General features: G+C 33.8%; 3 protein-coding genes across 3 annotated transcripts in view; 2 read left to right on the forward strand and 1 right to left on the reverse strand.

Annotated features, from left to right (window-relative positions):
- Positions 1-3,136: 3,136 nt before the first annotated feature.
- Rpn6 (regulatory particle non-ATPase 6) lies at positions 3,137-4,852 on the reverse strand. The gene has a single exon (XM_089702111.1). It carries the CDS (start codon positions 4,706-4,708, stop codon positions 3,446-3,448), a length of 1,263 nt encoding a protein of 420 aa, XP_089558237.1. The 5' UTR covers positions 4,709-4,852; the 3' UTR covers positions 3,137-3,445.
- Positions 4,853-5,204: 352 nt separating this feature from the next.
- On the forward strand, positions 5,205-7,154 carry LOC149483183 (uncharacterized). The gene has a single exon (XM_089702881.1). It carries the CDS (start codon positions 5,205-5,207, stop codon positions 7,152-7,154), a length of 1,950 nt encoding a protein of 649 aa, XP_089559007.1.
- A 418-nt stretch (positions 7,155-7,572) lies between these two features.
- The window catches only part of Vrp1 (Verprolin 1), a 35,379-nt gene continuing 23,242 nt past the window's right edge, over positions 7,573-19,709 (forward strand). The window contains exons 1-2 of the mRNA XM_089702155.1: positions 7,573-8,306; positions 15,663-15,967. Coding sequence (XP_089558281.1) covers positions 7,970-8,306; positions 15,663-15,967 — 642 coding nt within the window. The 5' untranslated portion in view covers positions 7,573-7,969. The remainder of the gene's footprint in view (positions 8,307-15,662; positions 15,968-19,709) is intronic.

Consider the following 19,709-nt stretch of genomic DNA (forward strand, 5'->3'; position numbering starts at 1 on the left):
AGGTAAGTAATAGATTTAACTGTTCGATGTTGTTTTAAATGTTATTAATTAATTACAAATACGTGAATATGTGATATTAATGTAAGATAAAAGATTGTAAATATAATTTTAACAGATATGATATTGTGTTGTTTTATTTACGAAACCCTAAAAAATTATTAATTGGTAGGTAGTACTCGCTACAATGTCGCTAGAATCACAAATGATTCATATAAAATTAACTTGTGTCAAGAGAAGAAGCTTAAAAAAATGCAAAAGTTAAAAAAGATGACCTAGCTTTTATAGTTAAAACATAGTTTTATGTTTGTTGGTAACTAAGTTTACAGAATAATTAATTTTTCGTAAGGGAGCAAGGTCTCATTCAATTAAAATCAAAGTCAAAGCAAGCTACCTAGGTACTCAGAAATTCAGAATGTATGAAAACCAACGTGACCCCAAATTACTTCAGTATTTCAATCTATTTATTATTTAAAAAAAATTGAGATTCTTTATTTAATAAGTCATGACATCTATGACAAGATGTATAAACTACACATAGGAGCCATTGAGATAATATTACTGATAGGAGCAACCGTTTTTTAAATAGTTCATAAAGTTTTGTATAGATGTCACTGTTATCAAAACACTAAAACCGAAGGTTACTGAACTTTACAGGTAAATTAGCTTGGAGAAATTTTTGCATATGTAGTGGTGTGTATATTACTCAGATCTTAGAGCGCGTTTCCACTATATCGTTCTGGCCTATACAAAAATGTTTCGATATCCTAACATTACTATTTAACTTTATACTTATTCCTAGCAACACTTTTGTTTTCAATAAAAACAAGTTTTTATTTGAAAGAAAATGGTTTTGACTTTATAAAAAAAATATATCATTCAATTTTACGTCCTTGAGCAAACGACAAGGCGACTACCGTGAAACAATAAAATATCGTGTCCATAATAATTTGTTTCATAATTAATATTTGACCATAATAATTACGAAACAAAACAAATAAATAAATCGTCACTTGATAGTGGAAAGTGGAAACACGCACAAAACCAGAATAAACCAGTTTACGCTGTCCGCAGGTGCCACGTGCAGTCGTTTGGTAGCGTTAGAACATAAAGCACATTTCATTCAAAAATTATAATTATTATGTACGTAGTTTAATTGATAAATTTTGTATTTGTTGATTGTTGTTATTATTTGTTATTATTGTTATAATATTTGTTGAAGTGAATTACATGTCCCGCAGCCGGAGGCCCCAAATGAAAACTCAGATGTACTTAAAAACTACATTTAATAGCTAAAATGAGACTTTTACACCCATGTCTGCACGATGCAGACCGGAGTTAAAGAATGAATTTATACAGTTTAATAATTATAAAGACGTAAGCTTGGATGCTATAAGGGAAATCGCATCCACATTCTATTCCCGTGCGAACGGCGTATTCAGCAGTTTTGTATGAAGGCAGGGCCATAACTAGTGTTTAATTTGTGTGTAAGTGTTGTAACTTTATATTGTTAATTCAATATGGCTCCAGTGTTAAAACATGGTCGAGGCAAGCCTTTGACTTCTCAAACTAAAGAATTAAACTTTAAATGTCGTTTCTTTTTCAGGTTAGTAAATTTTTCATTTTAGTAACATTGTTAATGTAAAAGTTATATGTATGTTAAATGTGCAAATATTAAAATAAAGTCTCATCTTTTTCAGAGGAGAAACACATATAGTTTAATTTAAAATCCCTTATATATACAGGGTTACTTGTAAAACACCGGCAACCTCGCAGCCTCGCAGGACAAGATAGCTAACATCATAAGTAACAACATTTCGACTTTTGATAATTTGTTAGATTTTATTTTCATACAAAAATAAATATTCATTTAATTTTCCGTCTGAATATTATAAACTCTACGCCTCCCAAAAATTACGTAAACAAAAAGCGAACGAGAGGGGGAAGGGGGCGTCGCGTCGTCCATCCGATAATTAATAGAACATAGACTTACAAATGTAAGGAGAGTACAATAAAAGTTTAAAAAATCATTTAAAAATAATTTATTGCGTTATGCCAAAAGTCGTAGAACAAATGTTGTTATTTATGATGTTAGCTATCTTGTCCTGCGAGGTTGCTGGTGTTTTACAAGTAACCCTGTATAAAATAAAAACTAAAAATAAAATGTTGTTTTATTTTATTTGCTGACCATACACTACTACAAACGCAAAAATTTCTCCAAGCTAATTTACCTGTAAAAAGTTTAGGTCATTATTTCTTGCAATTACAGCTATGTTGATATATTATGTGCTTTATTAAATTTAACGTATTATGCAACATTAAAATTAAATATATTTTGTCTTAATGATTGATACTTCATAAAAACTGACCTAGGGAAGGTTACCTATCTTGTAATTATATAGTTCAAGCACTTATTTTTAAACATTTAATTTCATTTAGTAACAATTTACAATCATGGTAACAAGCAACTTGACTCGAGGATTTTACCAAAGAAAGCTAACATCAAATGACTGGTCTGCAAATATGTATTGCTAAATCACTATGTAATTTTTCACCTGTTATAGAGAGTAATCATTAATCAATTTTATGTTTTGTTTTCCCCTAATAAGTTTTAATTCCTACATTGACCAACATAAAGAGAAATATATCATACCCATTCTGTCTCCATGATGATTCTAGTTAATTATTCTATAATAATCAAGGTCATAACTGATAATATATAATAGTTCTAGAAATCTAAGAATACTTAAAGAAAATGTGACTTACAAAAATATATTTTTATGAATTAGGCATATCATAAAATGATATCATTTTTTATTAAAATTCATTCTTATCTCTCTTAACAGATATAATTCCATTTTCTATTTGTTGTATTAATATTATGTTGTATAATATTATTCATAAAATTTGTGAAAATTTTATTAAAAGTTACCAACCAGCTGAAAAAAGAAATAATTGTAAATAAATAACTCATTAGGGTAAAAGAATGTTTGTTTATTACAATTAGTAATGATGAAAGAAACTCGACTTTCAGTACAAAATATTTTAGTCATTAATATGCAAATTTTGTTTATCATTAGTCAAGTCCAAAAATAAGTCTTGCACCAAAACAATGTGGGCGGAAAGATTAAAACAACACTTTGGAGAACACCGTTTATTCTCAATTAAAACAGAATATTATAATTTTCACTAGCTTAAGTTAGAAATGAATGTAATCAAATTATGTATTAGTAATTCATATCAGTAACATTTAAAAATGTAAATATTTCAGACTCATTATTGCTTTATTTCTCTGTTCTCTTTAATACAATATGTTAGCTGTATAATGTATCCCATTTTAAGTAGCGTGTTACAAAAAATAGCTTTACAAATTCAAAACGGAAAATTTAAGGTTGTTAATTTGATATATTTAAACCGTTAAGTCTACAACAATGTACATGCTTCACGTCTATGATAACTTCTTTGCTTTCTGATATAGAGTGTCCACAACTTTGCTCATATGGTGGATGGTTTCCAAGACAGTTTCATAGGTTTTCTCCAGGGGTGATTCGTCAAATACAATCAAAACACCTTCACCTTGGTCTAAAATTCCATTGAGTTTTTTATCGAGGATCATTTGGGACAATTTCTTCTCTACTTGTATGACAGGGAGGCGAATGCAGCGTGCGACATGGTCTACTTGCACTCTCATGTATGGTTCTACGATACGACACAAGTTTTGTTCTAACATTGTGTCATACAAGGCACCCAGATGGGCACGAACGACTGCGTCCTCCTCTAGTTCAGGCTTGTAAGCCTTTAAGGCAGCTTGGAAATCGGCTAGGGACCTTTTGTGTGATGCAGTAGCGACTGCACGCATGGCATCTAGATCCTTACCGGCATATTTAAGGGCGGCTTTACTTCCACACACTGTACCAACCTCCTCAGCCTGATTAAGCATTATTTTCGACAATAACATATATTTCAATGCAGTTAACGCCTTTGGGCTGTCTGCTCCATCATAACCCTCGAATGCCTCGTAAAAGTATGAGTAAGCAGTTTTGAAATCGCGTTCATCAGCAGCGTGCAAGATACCAGATTGCAAATCAAGTGCTGCTTGCATTTTTGGTGGACAATAGATAGAATTTGCTGTAGTTCTCGCGGATGTCAACGATGCACGGGCTTTTGGCAAATTGCTGAGGGCATGATAGGTTTTACTCTCCAAAAGAAGCACTTCAACAAGCAAATTTTTGTCATCTAACTTTTTTAATTCCTTCAATAAAGCAGTGGCAAGGTCCAAAGCATCCGTGTACATACCAGTATCGAAATATAGCGCGATCAATCTCGCTTCCAAAGACTGTCGGAGGAAGGTGCGGCGCTCTTCTTTCGCCCATTCTATACATTCCTTGCAAAGCTGAACTTCAATACCGATACCAGCTTCTAAATCCAAGAAGAAATCGACTAATGAACGTACCAGTTTTGCTGCTTTTGCCTTACTTATCAAACTCAAGAACGGCCTCGTCGCTTTTATGAGTTCCGCTAATTCCTTCGCTTTACCTTCCTTCTTGTATTTCTCACCGAGGTTCAGGATGCCTTGCTCCTTGGCCCTTATGTTTTCTTCGTCATCTTCGGGCAGCTCACCTGTGCTAACCATTTTGTCGGTCATGCGGACGTCTTCGTCTCTGTTCGAAGATGAGATGCGTGACCTCTCGAATAACATTGCACCGGCCATTATGTGTATATTTATCACTAAAAAACGTATTTATACAATGACACAACAACAGTTACACTTTTTCTTTGTAATTTTGTATAATCGCAAAGTCATCGACGACCTTTTCGGAAACAAATCGTAGACGCGTACAAAGTTGCCATAACAAAACTGAATGATATCAATTTTCTACCATGACTATGGCAGCATAGATAACATAAAATGATTTACAATTTAAGTGCATTTCAATTTTTTTTTAAATTGTTATTTTTACTTTGTATTTAAGCAGGGATGAATAAATTAATTGTTTAGAGTTAAATTATTAAATATCCACATTTAAATCATTTTAACCTTCTTACAAAATCGTTTGCCATCGTTAAATTGGCAATATTTTAAAAAAAGAATGTGAAAAATGCGTTTTTTCGTGCTTACGAATTTACATAATGAATTATATTTTTCAGTCAATTTGTAATCAGATTTTAATTTCTTAGAAGTGACCACGTAGAATAATAAAAAATAAATGTCGTCGCAAAAGAACACAAAAATAAGTATTGATAAAGATGCCAGTGATAATTTTCTCTTCGATATTTCTAAAATGATGAAGCAGTTCTACGAAACTCCGGTAATATTTCTTACCAAAAATGATTACTCAGACAGTATTTTCAATACTATGTGTGCTATGAGATCTGCTTTACAAGATGAAACGAAATCCCAAATTATTGATATCATTGTAGATTTTCACTTAAATTGGCTTCATGTAGTGAATGAAATTGATAATTATACAAAACGTTTAAATGATTTACCAAGGGAAGAAATTTACCAAGCGATAAGTTATACCATTGATGCAATGGGTTATCGACTAAATTATTATCAAAAATATATGAATAAATATAAACCAACCTTATCTAATGAATTGCAAGCGAATTTAATTGCTGAAATGGAAATAGTTGATGAAATGCACAAAGAAATTACAAAGATACTATTAGACCAGCTAAAATGTTTCAGGAATTTTTCTGGTGATGAGGAGTTTCGAGTGAAAGTATCTAGTGCCCTTGAGGATCTGTTAAATTGGATAGATAAAATAACTGATGGTTTAGCTATGGATCTAAGTAAATATATAAACATAAATGTACCTCATTTGAGTGGTGATTTAACAAAAACCTTACAACAAATCGTGGATGATCTGCATACATCAAAATCGCCAAGTGCTCAAAAAATGTTAGAAAACTTAAGAGAAAAGGGTAAAGAATTGGGTGCAATGATTCGATGCACTGCCACTCATGATTTAGAAATTTGTAAAGTCTATGAGAAAGTGAATATATTAGAAGATCGTATTCAAAGATTGGAAGCTGAACCAACGTCTGCTGCGAGGATGGCCTTGATACACAAAAAAGAGTATTTAGAAAATCGTTTGAACGATCTTGAAACATTAAAAACAACTTTAAAACAGATGCAACAGTTGACGGATGTACATTTAGAATCAGTAACCGATGATGAACTATGTATTTGTGAAGATTTTTATCAATTTAGGATTTTTAATCATGACTTACAGCCCGAAGATCGTGAACACTTAGTAACTGAGCTGTGCTATTTATGGGATATTGCTGTGTTTGGAGAGCGTAGTCATAAATCTATTATCTCAATTTTAAGTGCTGCTGATATAAAAGAAGAATATACCGATGAGTTAGGCACATTTTATATTGATCAGCACAGTAGAAAAATTTACAAGCTACCTGACGATGAAATCCACTACCAACCAAATGAACGAGGCGAACTGGTACCACTAAGTGACGATTCTGAACACGTTTATTTCTATGATGAGTGTGGAAGGTATTTTGTAGATCCAAAAACGAGACAAAGGGTTTACAAAGCTCACGCAACAGCAAGTGAGTATATGCTGGATAGCAGTGGTATTTTACTTAAAGTTAAAGAAGAACGGGATGGTGTCATTTATTATTATGATAATTACGGTAGATATTACATAAACAGCGAAGGAAAGCATATTTATCGAGATGAAGACACAGTAAGTGAATATGAAAACGATGGTTTTGGAAATCTCGTTCGAATTCGTAGTCACTTGGATATGTTTGATCTTTGTCCAGGTGACGCTAATGTGACTGAGGATTTTAAATACCTAAAATTAAATGTTGGTAAAGCTTTACAAGTATGCATCGCTGACGTTATTTTACATCAACCAGCGGATCCTATCAAATATTTATCTGCACGTCTTATAAAATATAGAGAAAATATTGAAATACGAGAAAAACGTGCTAGAGAAAAAGAAGAATTGGATGTAGAGAGAGAAATAAGAATAGCAGAAGAACGAGCTGAAGTTGAACGTGCTGCTAAAGAAGCTGCTGCATTGCTATCACAAGGGGGAAGCGAAGTTACCTATGATTCAAATCTCTATAAATATAATTCAATGCATCCAGATGATGTAGATTCAATAAATGCGAGTTCCACACATTAGAAGATTAATTATTGGATATTTCTATTACTTATCTTGTATTAATTTATTCTAATTATTATTATTAGTAATTAAATTCTCGAAGAAAATATTTAATTTGAATAATTCTTTTTTGTATGTGAAATAGATGTTTAATTTGAATGAATAAACCTTGCCAGTCAATGAACATGTTTTATTTAAAATATATTAATATAAATTTAAGTTTCTTTCCCTATTGGTGATATTATGCTCATGTTAATTATTATAATACATATATATTAGAATTCATGTCATCAAAAATAATATGATTAGAAGTTGTAAAATATAATTAGGTAAATTAACACTGAAGAAAACTTTCTACCCTCTTTCTACCATTGATGAATATAATTTATTATAGCAACATTTACATTGACAGCTGTAGTCGGCCATATTGCAATTTGTGAATTTGACGAATTATATTTGATGTTCGTTCGCTATTGAGATAGGACTCAAGTCTTAATCACCTGCATTCATTAGGATTATTTCAATAATTACGATAAACCAGTAAATAGCAGGTGATAACACAGATAAACGGATTTATCTTGTGAATATGAGGTGATAGCAGTTGAAAATAGTTTCTCGTGCCTACGTACTTCCTACAATGATTAAAGTTTTGGGGCAAGGCTCTTCTGTATTTTATGTAAATTAGCATGGATAAGTGTGGTGTGACGTATCTGCGGTTGAGTGTTTTATTGTGCGACATAGTGCGAGTGCAGTCGTATTGTTGTACTTGCTAGTTGTGAACGTCTACCCAACGTAAATACACTTGATGGCACAGTGTGTTTAGTTGACAAATAACGATGCCTCCGAGACCACCGCCGCCGCCTGGACCTCCGCCGCCTCCAGGGCCTCCTCCTCCAATTTTCGGAGGAGCCAAAGGGGGTCCTGATGATCGGAATGCGTTACTTAGTTCGATAAGACAGGGAGCAAAGTTGAAAAAGACAGTCACAGTGGATAAAAGTGGACCCTATATTCCGGGCAAAGTGACAAATGCATCTAGTAGTGGTAGTAGTCCAGTGGGGAATGGTGTGAGGGGTGGTGGTATACCAAATGGAGGTGCTATGCCTGCTTTGGGCGGACTTTTTGCTGGTGGAATGCCTAAGTTAAGGCCTACAGGAAAAGGACCCAGTATTGGAAGTAAGTTCTGTCACTTGTACATATTACTGTACTAAACAAATTAATTCTTAAAACTTTAAAATATATTTGCAGTCCTTGAGAATATTTTAAATTGCAAGTAACATACACACAAATCTTATTATTTTTATTGAATTACTTTCTAAAACCACAGTATACATACGTACATAATATATTTTGTAGATACCTATGATAAGCATGTTTTCAATATCAGAAGTAGATTATGCTTATCTACAGATAAATAATATTTAGTGAAGTATTTTACAACAGTACAATTAAATTTAGCTGCTCATTTAAATTTAGTTCTTAAACCTAAAAAAATATATGGAACAATTAATATAAACTATCCACATTTTGTTTGACCCTTCATTTGTGTCGTAAATTTTTTCTAAAATTATTATTTTTTGTTTTTTTGCAATTAAGAATGATGCATATTTAAAAAAATTTCTTTCATTCAATATTATATCACGTTACATTTATGAAATGTCTTCATAAGTTTTGTACAGTGCCACAAACTTAACTGATCCGGTGAAAAAAACTGGAACTTTGTGCCACCAGTAGTAAAATCGACATCAGTGACACCGTCACTGGATCAGTTAAGTTTGTGGCACTATATGTAGATTACAGAATACAGAAAGAAAAAAACATTTATTATTACAGACAATTTCAACACACAATAGCAGACAAATGACCAAAAAAATAACACAAGTATAAAAAATACTTATTTGTGGTTATGTGCTAAAAGGCCACTCATATCTCCTCAGCACTAATTATCACTCTGAATCTGTAAAATGTTTAAAAAATGTTCACATTTATTTTTAACAGTTGTATTATATTACTAGTGGTCCGCCCCGGCTTCGCCCGTGGTACATATTTATGTTTTCTCTACATAAGAACCATCCTGGTGCTTCAAGGAATATAATAAAAAAAGAATTATCGAAATCGGTCCACCCGTTCTCGAGTTATGCGCTTACCAACTCATTTTGCGATTCATTTTTATATTATAGACTAGCGGTCCGCCCCGGCTTCGCCCGTGGTACATGTTTACGTTTTCTCTACATAAGAACCATCCTCGAACTTCAAGGAATATAATAAAAAAAGAATTATCGAAATAGGTTCAGCCGTTCTCAAGTTATGCGCTTACCAACACATTTTGGGATTCGTTTTTATATTATAGATTATAGGGATATAGGTATAATATAATTTATCTATACTTAATATTATAAAGCTGAAGAGTTTGTTTGTTTGAACGCGCTAATCTCAAGAACTACTGGTCCGATTAGAAAAATTATTTCGGTGTTATCGAGGAAGGCTATAGGCCATATAATATCATAACGCTAAGACCAACAGAAGCGGAGCCACGCAGGTAAAACCGCAGAGCGCAGCTAGTTATATATAAGGAAAAGCTAAAACTTATAGATATGGATCAGTTTAGTTTCAGTATGGAGTAACTTAGATTCCTAGACATAAAATGTGTGAATTAAATTTAGGTATTTTAGTTCCAAATATTTTATTCTTGAACACTAAAAATCATAAATTTAGTAACTTATTTTCATCAGAATAATATAAGAAAATAATATTGAAAATGAAACTATGGTTTGTGAAGAAATCAGTGAACATCTGTATAGAAAATAGAGTGGAACAAGCTCCTAATTTTTTTGAGTGATTCAAAAATGTCATTAATAAATAATTTACCTTTTGTAATTGAATGCTTTTTCATCCTAATGTAAAATAATTAGCTAAAATGGATTATAATTAAATTTCCTTTAAAATCACTGGAAATCTAATTAAGTAATAAATTATTAAATAATCATTAGTGGTTACAATTTAGTTAAATAGATAAGAACACCATAATTACAGTGATTTATCAATTTTCATTTTAATGTACGCAATAAGTCAAGCTTTTAAATTGTATGTTTTTTCCTTACATGTATTAACTGAAACTAATTTTATTAAGGAAAAGTTCTTCAATGTTCTATGTACACCAAAATAATCTAATATATAAAATTCCCGTGTCACAATGTTAGTTACTATACTCCTCCAAAAGGGCTGGACAGATTCTCATTAAATTTTCTGTGCATATCGAGTAGGTCTGAAAATCGCACAACATTTATACATCCCTAAGTGATAAGAGTAAGGCAGAACAACGTTTGCTGGGACAGGTAGTTAAATATAGTATTTAGTCATTAATTCAGAGATTGGTATGCCCATAATTGTTATAATTTCAAAAATGTGTATCTTTTAACTAAACACCATTTTCGTTTTATTTTATTTTTGTCTTTGAAGTTAAACAATAATTAACTTGATATTATAATAACTAATGCAAAAAATATATTTTTTGCTGTACAAAAAATAAAAAGTATCATTGAGATTAAACAAAGCATATTATATGTATACATACTTAGATATAATCATATTATCTGCTATTTATTTATTTATTTATTTATTTATTTATGATGCACCAACAGTAACTCAATTTGTAACATTATATAAATAATCGTACATAAAGTCTTAATCTAAATTGGCTACTAATTATAGGTACATACAGCATTACTTCAGAATTGGATTGAATTTAATATTTAATCTAAATAATTATACACAGAAAAAAAATGTTAGATGTAGAGCAATGTGAAAACAATATTGTCAAAAATAATTGTCGGAATTCAATTACATTTTTACAGTCATTCAATAAGAGATTTTGAGGATTAACGATTTAAATTTCGTTAATGATTGACCGAAGATGTCTATGTCTCCCGAGATACTCGTGAGCTTATTATACTCGTGGGAGAGTCTCACTATGGGTGAATTTTTGCCAAGATTTGTCCTATATGAAGGCGCACTCAGGAGGGAACGGGGTTGACGGGGGAGTCTAGACGGTACATTGATACAGAGCCTACTAAGTAATGCTGGACAGTCGAGACCGTTATTCAACAATTTGTATAAGAACGAAAGATCAGCTATAGTGCGACGCGATTCGAGAGATGTCATGCTAAAGTGTTTAAGCCTGCCTTCATAAGAGCTTACGGATCTTGCGATACCAGCTCGGTAAGCAAGATGGCGTACAAGTCTCCTCTGAATATTTTCAATTCTATTTTTGTGAATCTGATAACAGGGGTTCCAAACTATACTGCAATACTCCAAACGAGTGCGCACGAAGCTATTATAAAGAAGTAGAGCAGTAGAGGTGTTTTTAAATTCCTTTGAACAACGCAGAATAAATCCAAGAGAACGGTACGCCGCTGCGATGACAACATCATAATGTTCTATAAAACGTAGCTTACAATCCAAGTGCACTCCCAGATCGCGAATCGTAGACACTTCCATTAGCATGTTACCCTTAATGTGATATTTGGAGAGTATTCTATTTTGGGAACGAGTAAAAGATATCTGGTAACACTTGCCACAATTCAGATACATTGCGTTTCTTTCGCACCAATTAGTCAGTCTATCCAGGTCAGATTGTATTAAATCGGAATCAGCACGAGAATTTATTTGACGAATTAATTTCAAATCGTCAGCAAATAAAAATGGTGTACTGTGCTGGAAAATATCAGGCAAATCATTAATAAATATGTTAAAAAATAATGGGCCCAGGGTTGACCCTTGAGGCACTCCTGATGTCGCTAAGAAATACTCGGACTGAACTCCATCCAGAACTACCGACGACCTTCTTCCACCTAAATAAGACTTGCACCAATTCAAAATATTTCCTGTAATTCCGGCGTGTTTCAACTTGTCAACCAATATGCGGTGGCTGACTTTATCAAAAGCCTTAGAAAAGTCGGTGTAGATAGCGTCAACTTGGAAACCTCGGTCTACGGCATCTGACACATCGCTTATGAAGGCAACTAGGTTGGTGTTCGTAGATCTCTTGTTGACAAAACCATGTTGATTGATGGATAAAGCGCTCTGGACAGTGGAATATAAATGGCTATATACAAGGGACTCGAAAACTTTTGCCATTGTGGAGAGAATAGAAATTGGACGGTAATTAGAAACCAATTCACGTTTGCCATTTTTGTATATGGGTACAATTCGAGCCAGTTTCCATTTTGACGGAAATATTCCCTTCTCAAGTGAGGCGTTGTATATATACGAAAGTGGCAAGGACAAAGCTCGAGCGCAAGACGTCAAGAAAAAAGGCGGTATATTATCAGGTCCCGCGCCCTTGGACTTATCTAATTTTAAGAGTGCTCTGTAGACAGCATGTTGAGATATGTTAAAAGAATTTGTGATTTTAATAAGGGAAACATCATTGGATGAAGAATAATCGGGTGAAGTATGTGTTGGATCAAATACAGAAGAAAATTGCCTTGCAAATAAATTAGCGATATCAGTAGGATTGTTGGCGACTTCTGAATTCAAAACCATCTGCGAGGGATAAGTGGATCCGCCTTTCCGCAAGTTCTTAATATGAGTCCAAAAAATTTTAGGCTGAGTTTTAACCGCCTTTTCAATCTTGTCTAAGTAGTTTTTGTAGCAAACTTTAATTAAGGTGGCACCTTCCTTACGCAGATAACTAAATTCAAGAACGTCTAGCGGATTACCATATTTTTTTACCTTCTTACGTAGTTTTAATTTCTTTTTAAGCACTTTTATAAGATGATTTGAGTACCAAGGAGGATAACCACCTTGGTATCGAAAAGTCATCGGTATATGTTGTTTAATAACATTACTGATAACAGCATAAAAATTATCAACAATAACATCTATTCCCTCTGTTAAATTCAGTTCATGTTTCCAGTTAATGCAGTCGAGAGTGTTAATTATTGTATTGTAATCTGCTTTAAAAAAGTTGTAACGATATGAGGGCTTCGGTTTACATTTTCTGGTAATTTTAGTATTAGGTGTGATAACTAAAGGGGGATGGTACCTGTCAACTTCTCTTATAGGACTAGGGCATACTGTTATATCAATGCAATCAATGTCTGAGAGTACTAAATCAAGGACTTTACTTTGAGAATTTTTAAATCCATTGCGCTGAGTGAAATCATGCAAAGTGAGGAAATCCACCAGACGATCTCTTAAACGAGAACCACAGCAAGAAGGAAATAAGAAGAAGTTTGTATTGTCGTATACCCAATCAATGCAGGGAAGATTAAAATCACCAAGAAGAATCGTAGAACCAGACGAATATCCATCAATGACAGAACTACAGTTGCTAAGAAAATTATCTAGTATATTATAGGTGACAGGGGGCGGCAAATAGACAGCACATATCTTCATAGAATCATGAAAATCGCCACCGGAACCAATAGCAATCCATACATCCTCATAATTACTCTCCCAATCTGACATACGTCTTGACAAAATTTTATTAGAAACTGCAATGAGGACTCCGCCCCCCAATTTCTTATGATTACTGATATTGGAGGATTCACGATCGCGACGATATACAGTGAATGTGTTATCGAAAATTTCATTGTCAAAAATCCCACCGTGCAGCCACGTCTCAGTTAAGACATAGACATCATAGTCTGAGTTTTGTATATGCTGACGTACATTAACTAAATTACTACGTAAACCTCTTGTATTCTGGTAATAGATTTTGATAGAATCGAAAATAAAAAGTATAACAATAAATCTTGTCAATAAACATAATATTAATACCCGATTAGGATACCGACTTCAATTTTTCCAGGCTTCCTATGACAATAGTCTCAGACACCTCGTCCTTTTTCATAAATATTCGACCACCACGCACCCATACAAATTTGTAGTTAATTTCCTTTGCTCTCAATCTAGTGGCAGCATGAATTATTTTGTTAGTCGGTGATAAATGTTCGATTATGTAGATAGGTGAGGGTGTATCTGATGCAATACCAAGGTCAGCAGAGTTCAATTTGTTCTTTTTGTTGTTCTTATTATACTGCTGGCTAGCTGCAAGAAAGGTGTCACGAATGCGAGGGCTGCCAAATTTGACGAGTACAGATCGTGGCCTGTTACTTTTTGGGTTCATTTTAGCGATTCTGGAGCAATACATTATGTCGGTATCTTTTATGTCGCACTTAATGACCTTGCTGAGTTGGAGAACTGTATTAATCAAATTTTCTGAGCGATGTTCTGGCACACAATGCAATTCAACATTATTAGACCGTGCATGTTGTTCCATTGAGTTTAAATCTCTTCTCAGATCCTTTAATGAGTTCATGAGAAAAGCGTTGTCCTTTTCCAATTTATTTATTATAATACATTTTTCTTCAAGTTTTGATTTAATATCATCGTATTGTCCGCTGTAGAATGTAAGTGATTGCTGAAAATCGGCTATTAGGTTATTGATTTTATTAAACTGTTCGCTGAATAGGGACTTAACCGATTCTCTAAGAGCCTGACTTATTTCTTGCCTAATAATTTCTCTCAATGAACTGCTTTTTAAATCGGTTAATAAAGTGTTATTATCTGTCTCAGCCGGAGCGTGTTGCATTTCTTGGCCAAGAAACGCGCAATCCCCTGATGGGGAAGGCAGCCTTGCCGCACGGACCGGCGTATTCGTGTTATCCAACTTAGGTTCTTTGATTAAACATCCAGGGCATATCCACGAACTTTTAGTCTTAGCATTCATTGATTTGAAACGCCTTTCTGTTATATTCGCGCAAAGAAGATCAAACCAAAGATTGCATTTATAACATTGTAGGCCATCTCGGCTTTTAAAAGCGCTCATACATCCGGCACAATTAATTGTAGACATGACAAAGCGATTATGAATCAAGTCCAAAATTTGACAAAGTAGCGCTTCAAGCTATGCACCTTAGAAATACGTTTAGTGGTATAAGTAGATTCAAAGCAATATAATTCTGTACTTGCCGTCCCGATGTTCTGATTTATAGCCTCGGCAAAAACGTCGTAAGCGCCAGGAAATCAGCGTCGCTTACGCGTTTTTATCGTAAACAGTCTTAACACTTCAAAGTCTGTCGTACATTAATGGTTTATAATGGTTTTATACTTTTATTTCGTATTTACACTGTACACTGAATATTAAATTGTTCACTAATAGTTCGTTTATATAGTTACAAACAATTATGACACTGTACAAGACTCAAACTGCACTTTTAACTAGTTAATTTGATAAAATAAACGGGAGCAAATTATACACACTGATATGTCTGAGGATGATTCTATTTCTATCAAAACCACATTTGAAACATGAAATGTATAATATAAATTGAAGGTGTTAGTGTTTGTTTTGCGTGTGTACTGTGTAGTGTTTACCAGTTAAAATTAATCTTCCAATTTGTATTTAATAAATTCTATATGGCTTCATCATTAAAAGTATAGAATTTTCATACACATTTGTATTTGCCAACAAAAAATGTTTTACGATATTAAATATCGCGCAAATTAACATTTCTAAATCTCCAGGCACAACACCAAATGGCCAAATCAAATCGGACAGTGGTGGTTCGTCGCCGCGGTTTGCACAACCCCAGAAATCACCGGAAAAGTCTCGATCTTTCGGCTCCTCTGGGGGGAATTTAATGGCTGCGTTGTCTGAAGCAATCGCATCACGGGAATCGCCAAGGGACACGAGGGATTCTCCCAGGGAACCGCGGGATTCGCCCAGGGACCCTCCACCAGCCAGGCCGATGGTCAGGAGGCAGCCCAGTGAGGTCCGGGTGAGAGGACCGCCTCCAGAACCGCCGGTGGCCAAGACTCCTATGCCTTTGGTAAGTGATTTTGGTAACAGCTTAATTTGCAGGATTATATTTTATACGATACGATTATTGTGATAATATTAACAGGGATGTGACTTTAGACTTGTCGTCTAGACGTAAGGAGAATTATAAACTAAATAATAAGCCAGTACGATGTAGTTAAATTCAGGACTGAAAAAGTAACTTATAATTTTCCAGGAAGGCTTTCAGATTTTATAGAATTTTCCATACAGTATATTTTATACATATACCTTTTGACAACAATGTGACGCATTATTCCACAATTTTAGTTATGAAATACCTGTTACTTAAAAAATATACTTAATTATAATTTTTAACAAGAAAGATAATCCTCAGTGAATAGTAGGGCTTTTTCCTGGAAGTCACACGATATCGTTGTTGGCTTCACCAGTCGCCTAGTACGTCTGCTTGTCGTTAATGAGCTTTTGATCGTGGGCTTTTTCTTTCACTGTCACATTTAATGGGACTTTTAACTGGACGTATTAAGTGACCCTATCTTACTTAAGATCGCATCAAGTCTATGTAAACACTGTTAAATAGGAAGCAATATCTGTTTTGCTTTCTTGAAAATTGTTTCTTAGAAAACCCTTCTCTTTATAATATGAAACGGTACATTTTGATAGAATGAATTATCGTATTTTATTTTTTCATTAACAATTCTTCTAATATCTTGAGTAAAACGCGTGAGATATGTTTTATTTCGCGCTCTTCACATCTTACTCTCGCTAAAGACATCTGTATACTCTATTAGATATTATAATATAAACATTAGATTAGATTCTCACGATATTAATAGTCGATTTACATACACGGCTCGATTACTCATACATTGATTGGCGCCGAAACCTATTCGTAATTGATTCACTTTACAACGCACATAATATTACCTTGACACTTGAAGTATAAACAAACATGTTTTTACCCTAGCATAATATATTATTACAGCCGAGTATCTCACGTAGTTAAAATTTCATACAAGTTACACCTTTTTCACACTGGGCACTATAAACCCAAATTTAGCACTCGGCTCCCACCGGTTTATCTAAAATAGAACTTACTGGAGGTTAATAATGTAAATAATGCTGTGCCCACACGCATTGGCGCTACGGAAATATATTTCGATCCGACTTGTCTTACATTAAAGAAATAATGGCTTGACATTCAAATTTACGACTTAACGCTTATGAAAAGTAAAAGTATTGATCGAGCAAGGGCATATGATCGAAAGAATCTGTAGAGTTATCTAGAACATTAAAATCTAAAGGGGTAAACATCAGTGTGTCATTCTTAGATTTACGACATGAACCGTAATTTGTCCATTTATAAGCAAAGTGTACTATTAAATAATTCATTCACAGACTGTCTATCTGAAATATCTCATATCGTAAATCTAAAAATTTTCCTTATTTACGTCGAATTTAGGCACGTAAAAATCCAGCCAACCGTGAACAAAAAGGAATCGTTTTATTGCAAAGGAATATAATGAGTCAATTACGAGCTAAAAATAGTACCGGCAAAAAGGTGTTACAGAATCGCTAAATAGCATAAAATTCCACCCCAGATTTAAAATTCTAGCCTTGCGACCTCCTTCTTGGTACAGTGCTTAACGATTGAGCGTAAAACCGAAGAGTCATTCGATCCCGAAAATGTCTCGGTTTGGCAGGACATAGAAGATCACCTACTAGTTCTTAAAAAAACGATCAGTGAAACAGATGTATGAATAATGCATCTGCCCTATACCCCACTAGGGCACGCGACTTCACACTTTAGCCTTGCGTCGTCCAAAATATAAATGGATGATTAGCACAGTGATGATAAGCCAAACTTCGCCGGTGGGTGGAGGTGTTGTAATGCCAGTATTTATATTCCGATAATGTTGACCGACGATGCAATCGGTTTCGCAACGCACGTACGCTTTTGGGCTACGGATTTCAATTGGCCGTTAGGACACTTTTGGGTACAGATGGTTATTGTTAGGAACTCTGGTGTTGACAGGTGATAAATAAGAATACTTATTCTTATGCAGTTTTATTCAAGAAACTGTAAGATACTCATCAACTGAAAATAAGCATTAAATCTCTATAACATATTGAGACGTCCTTATAATTTAGAAAAGATTTCAAACATCACGGAAAGAAGGAAGAACCCTACGCATGCAATATACAAAAAAACAATTATAATGTACCAAAAAACACTGACAAAATATATACAGGGTGTCCCAAAACTCAACGTCAAGCCAAAACAGGGCGATAGGATTGATTGTAACCATCATGAGAAAAATCTGAAAAAAAATCTATTCCATGCAGTTTGAAAAATATGGGCATTTAAGAAAAACCTAAAAATTTGGTCAACCTGTAACTATTTTTCGGTTATTTTGGTTAATTTTTATTATTTTTGTTCATTTAAACTTTGGAACCGTAACCCTAAATAACATTTCTAGAACCACAGTCAAAAATAATGACACAATTGCCCCAAGTTTCCTTGAATTGAAGACTATTTGTTAAACTATGAATTTAAAATTTTCAAAATTTGTCGACTTTGACGGCCCCTCCTTTAAAAAAAATGTACTAGAGTATCTTGGCAAGTGCCATTAAAAGTTGGCGCATTTAATCAGGATTGTAAAATAGTACAATACTTGTTAGTTTCATACTAAAAAAAATGAATGAAAAAATAAAAACCTCAAGTAACCCGATTTTTGCTAACCCATTTTATTTAGTTAAAATGTTTTTCATTCGCACAAACTCTTTGTAGGTTCTTAGTTTTACGGCAAAATGATGAGAGAGATGGATAGTGGACATGTTTGCCATGAGTGAGCGAGACAGATAGTGACGCCGTTTCGTTCCGATCGTGTTTAGTGCAAGTAAGAGATTTCCTTGACCAGGAATATCCGGGAAGGTGGATTGGACGTTCAGGCACTATCTCGTGGCCAGCCCGTTCCCCAGATTTAAATCCCCTGGATTTTTTTATTGGGGCGTTCTCCAAGAAAAAGTTTATTCAAAGCCCATTGAGCGAGTAGCCGAGCTGCGTGAACGAATTTCTCAAGCTGCTGAGGACACCAACTCTCGAGGATATGCCCGGCTAATAAGTAAATCTTTTTTAAGAAGATGTAGGGCGTGTATTGAGGCTGATGGTAAACAATTTGAACATTTATTGTAATAAAAAATGTTATTTCCCTATCTGACTTTTATTTCAATAAACCTAAAGTAAACTAGGTCAAGATTTTTAATTATTTTTTTAATTTTACTTACTTTTGTTGACTTTGGTAAAAGTGGCGTCACTATCTGTCTCGCTCACTCATGGCAAACATGTCCACTATCCATCTCTCTTATCATTTTGCCGTAAAACTAAGAACCTACCAAGAGTTTGTGCGAATAAAAAACATTTTAACTGAATAAAATGGGTTAGCAAAAATCGGGTTACTTGAGGTTTTTATTTTTTCATTCATTTTTTTTAGTATGAAACTAACAAGTATTGTACTTTTTTACAATCCTGATTAAATGCGCCAACTTTTAATGGCACTTGCCAAGATACTCTAGTACATTTTTTTTAAAGGAGGGGCCGTCAAAGTCGACAAATTTTGAAAATTTTAAATTCATAGTTTAACAAATAGTCTTCAATTCAAGGAAACTTGGGGCAATTGTGTCATTATTTTTGACTGTGGTTCTAGAAATGTTATTTAGGGTTACGGTTCCAAAGTTTAAATGAACAAAAATAATAAAAATTAACCAAAATA

This window comes from Colias philodice, chromosome 13 (genome assembly GCF_061535455.1).
Source record: "Colias philodice isolate Cphi_HAF_F1 chromosome 13, ilColPhil1 Martin Lab GWU primary, whole genome shotgun sequence".
In the NCBI taxonomy this organism is placed as follows: Eukaryota; Metazoa; Arthropoda; class Insecta; order Lepidoptera; family Pieridae; genus Colias; species Colias philodice.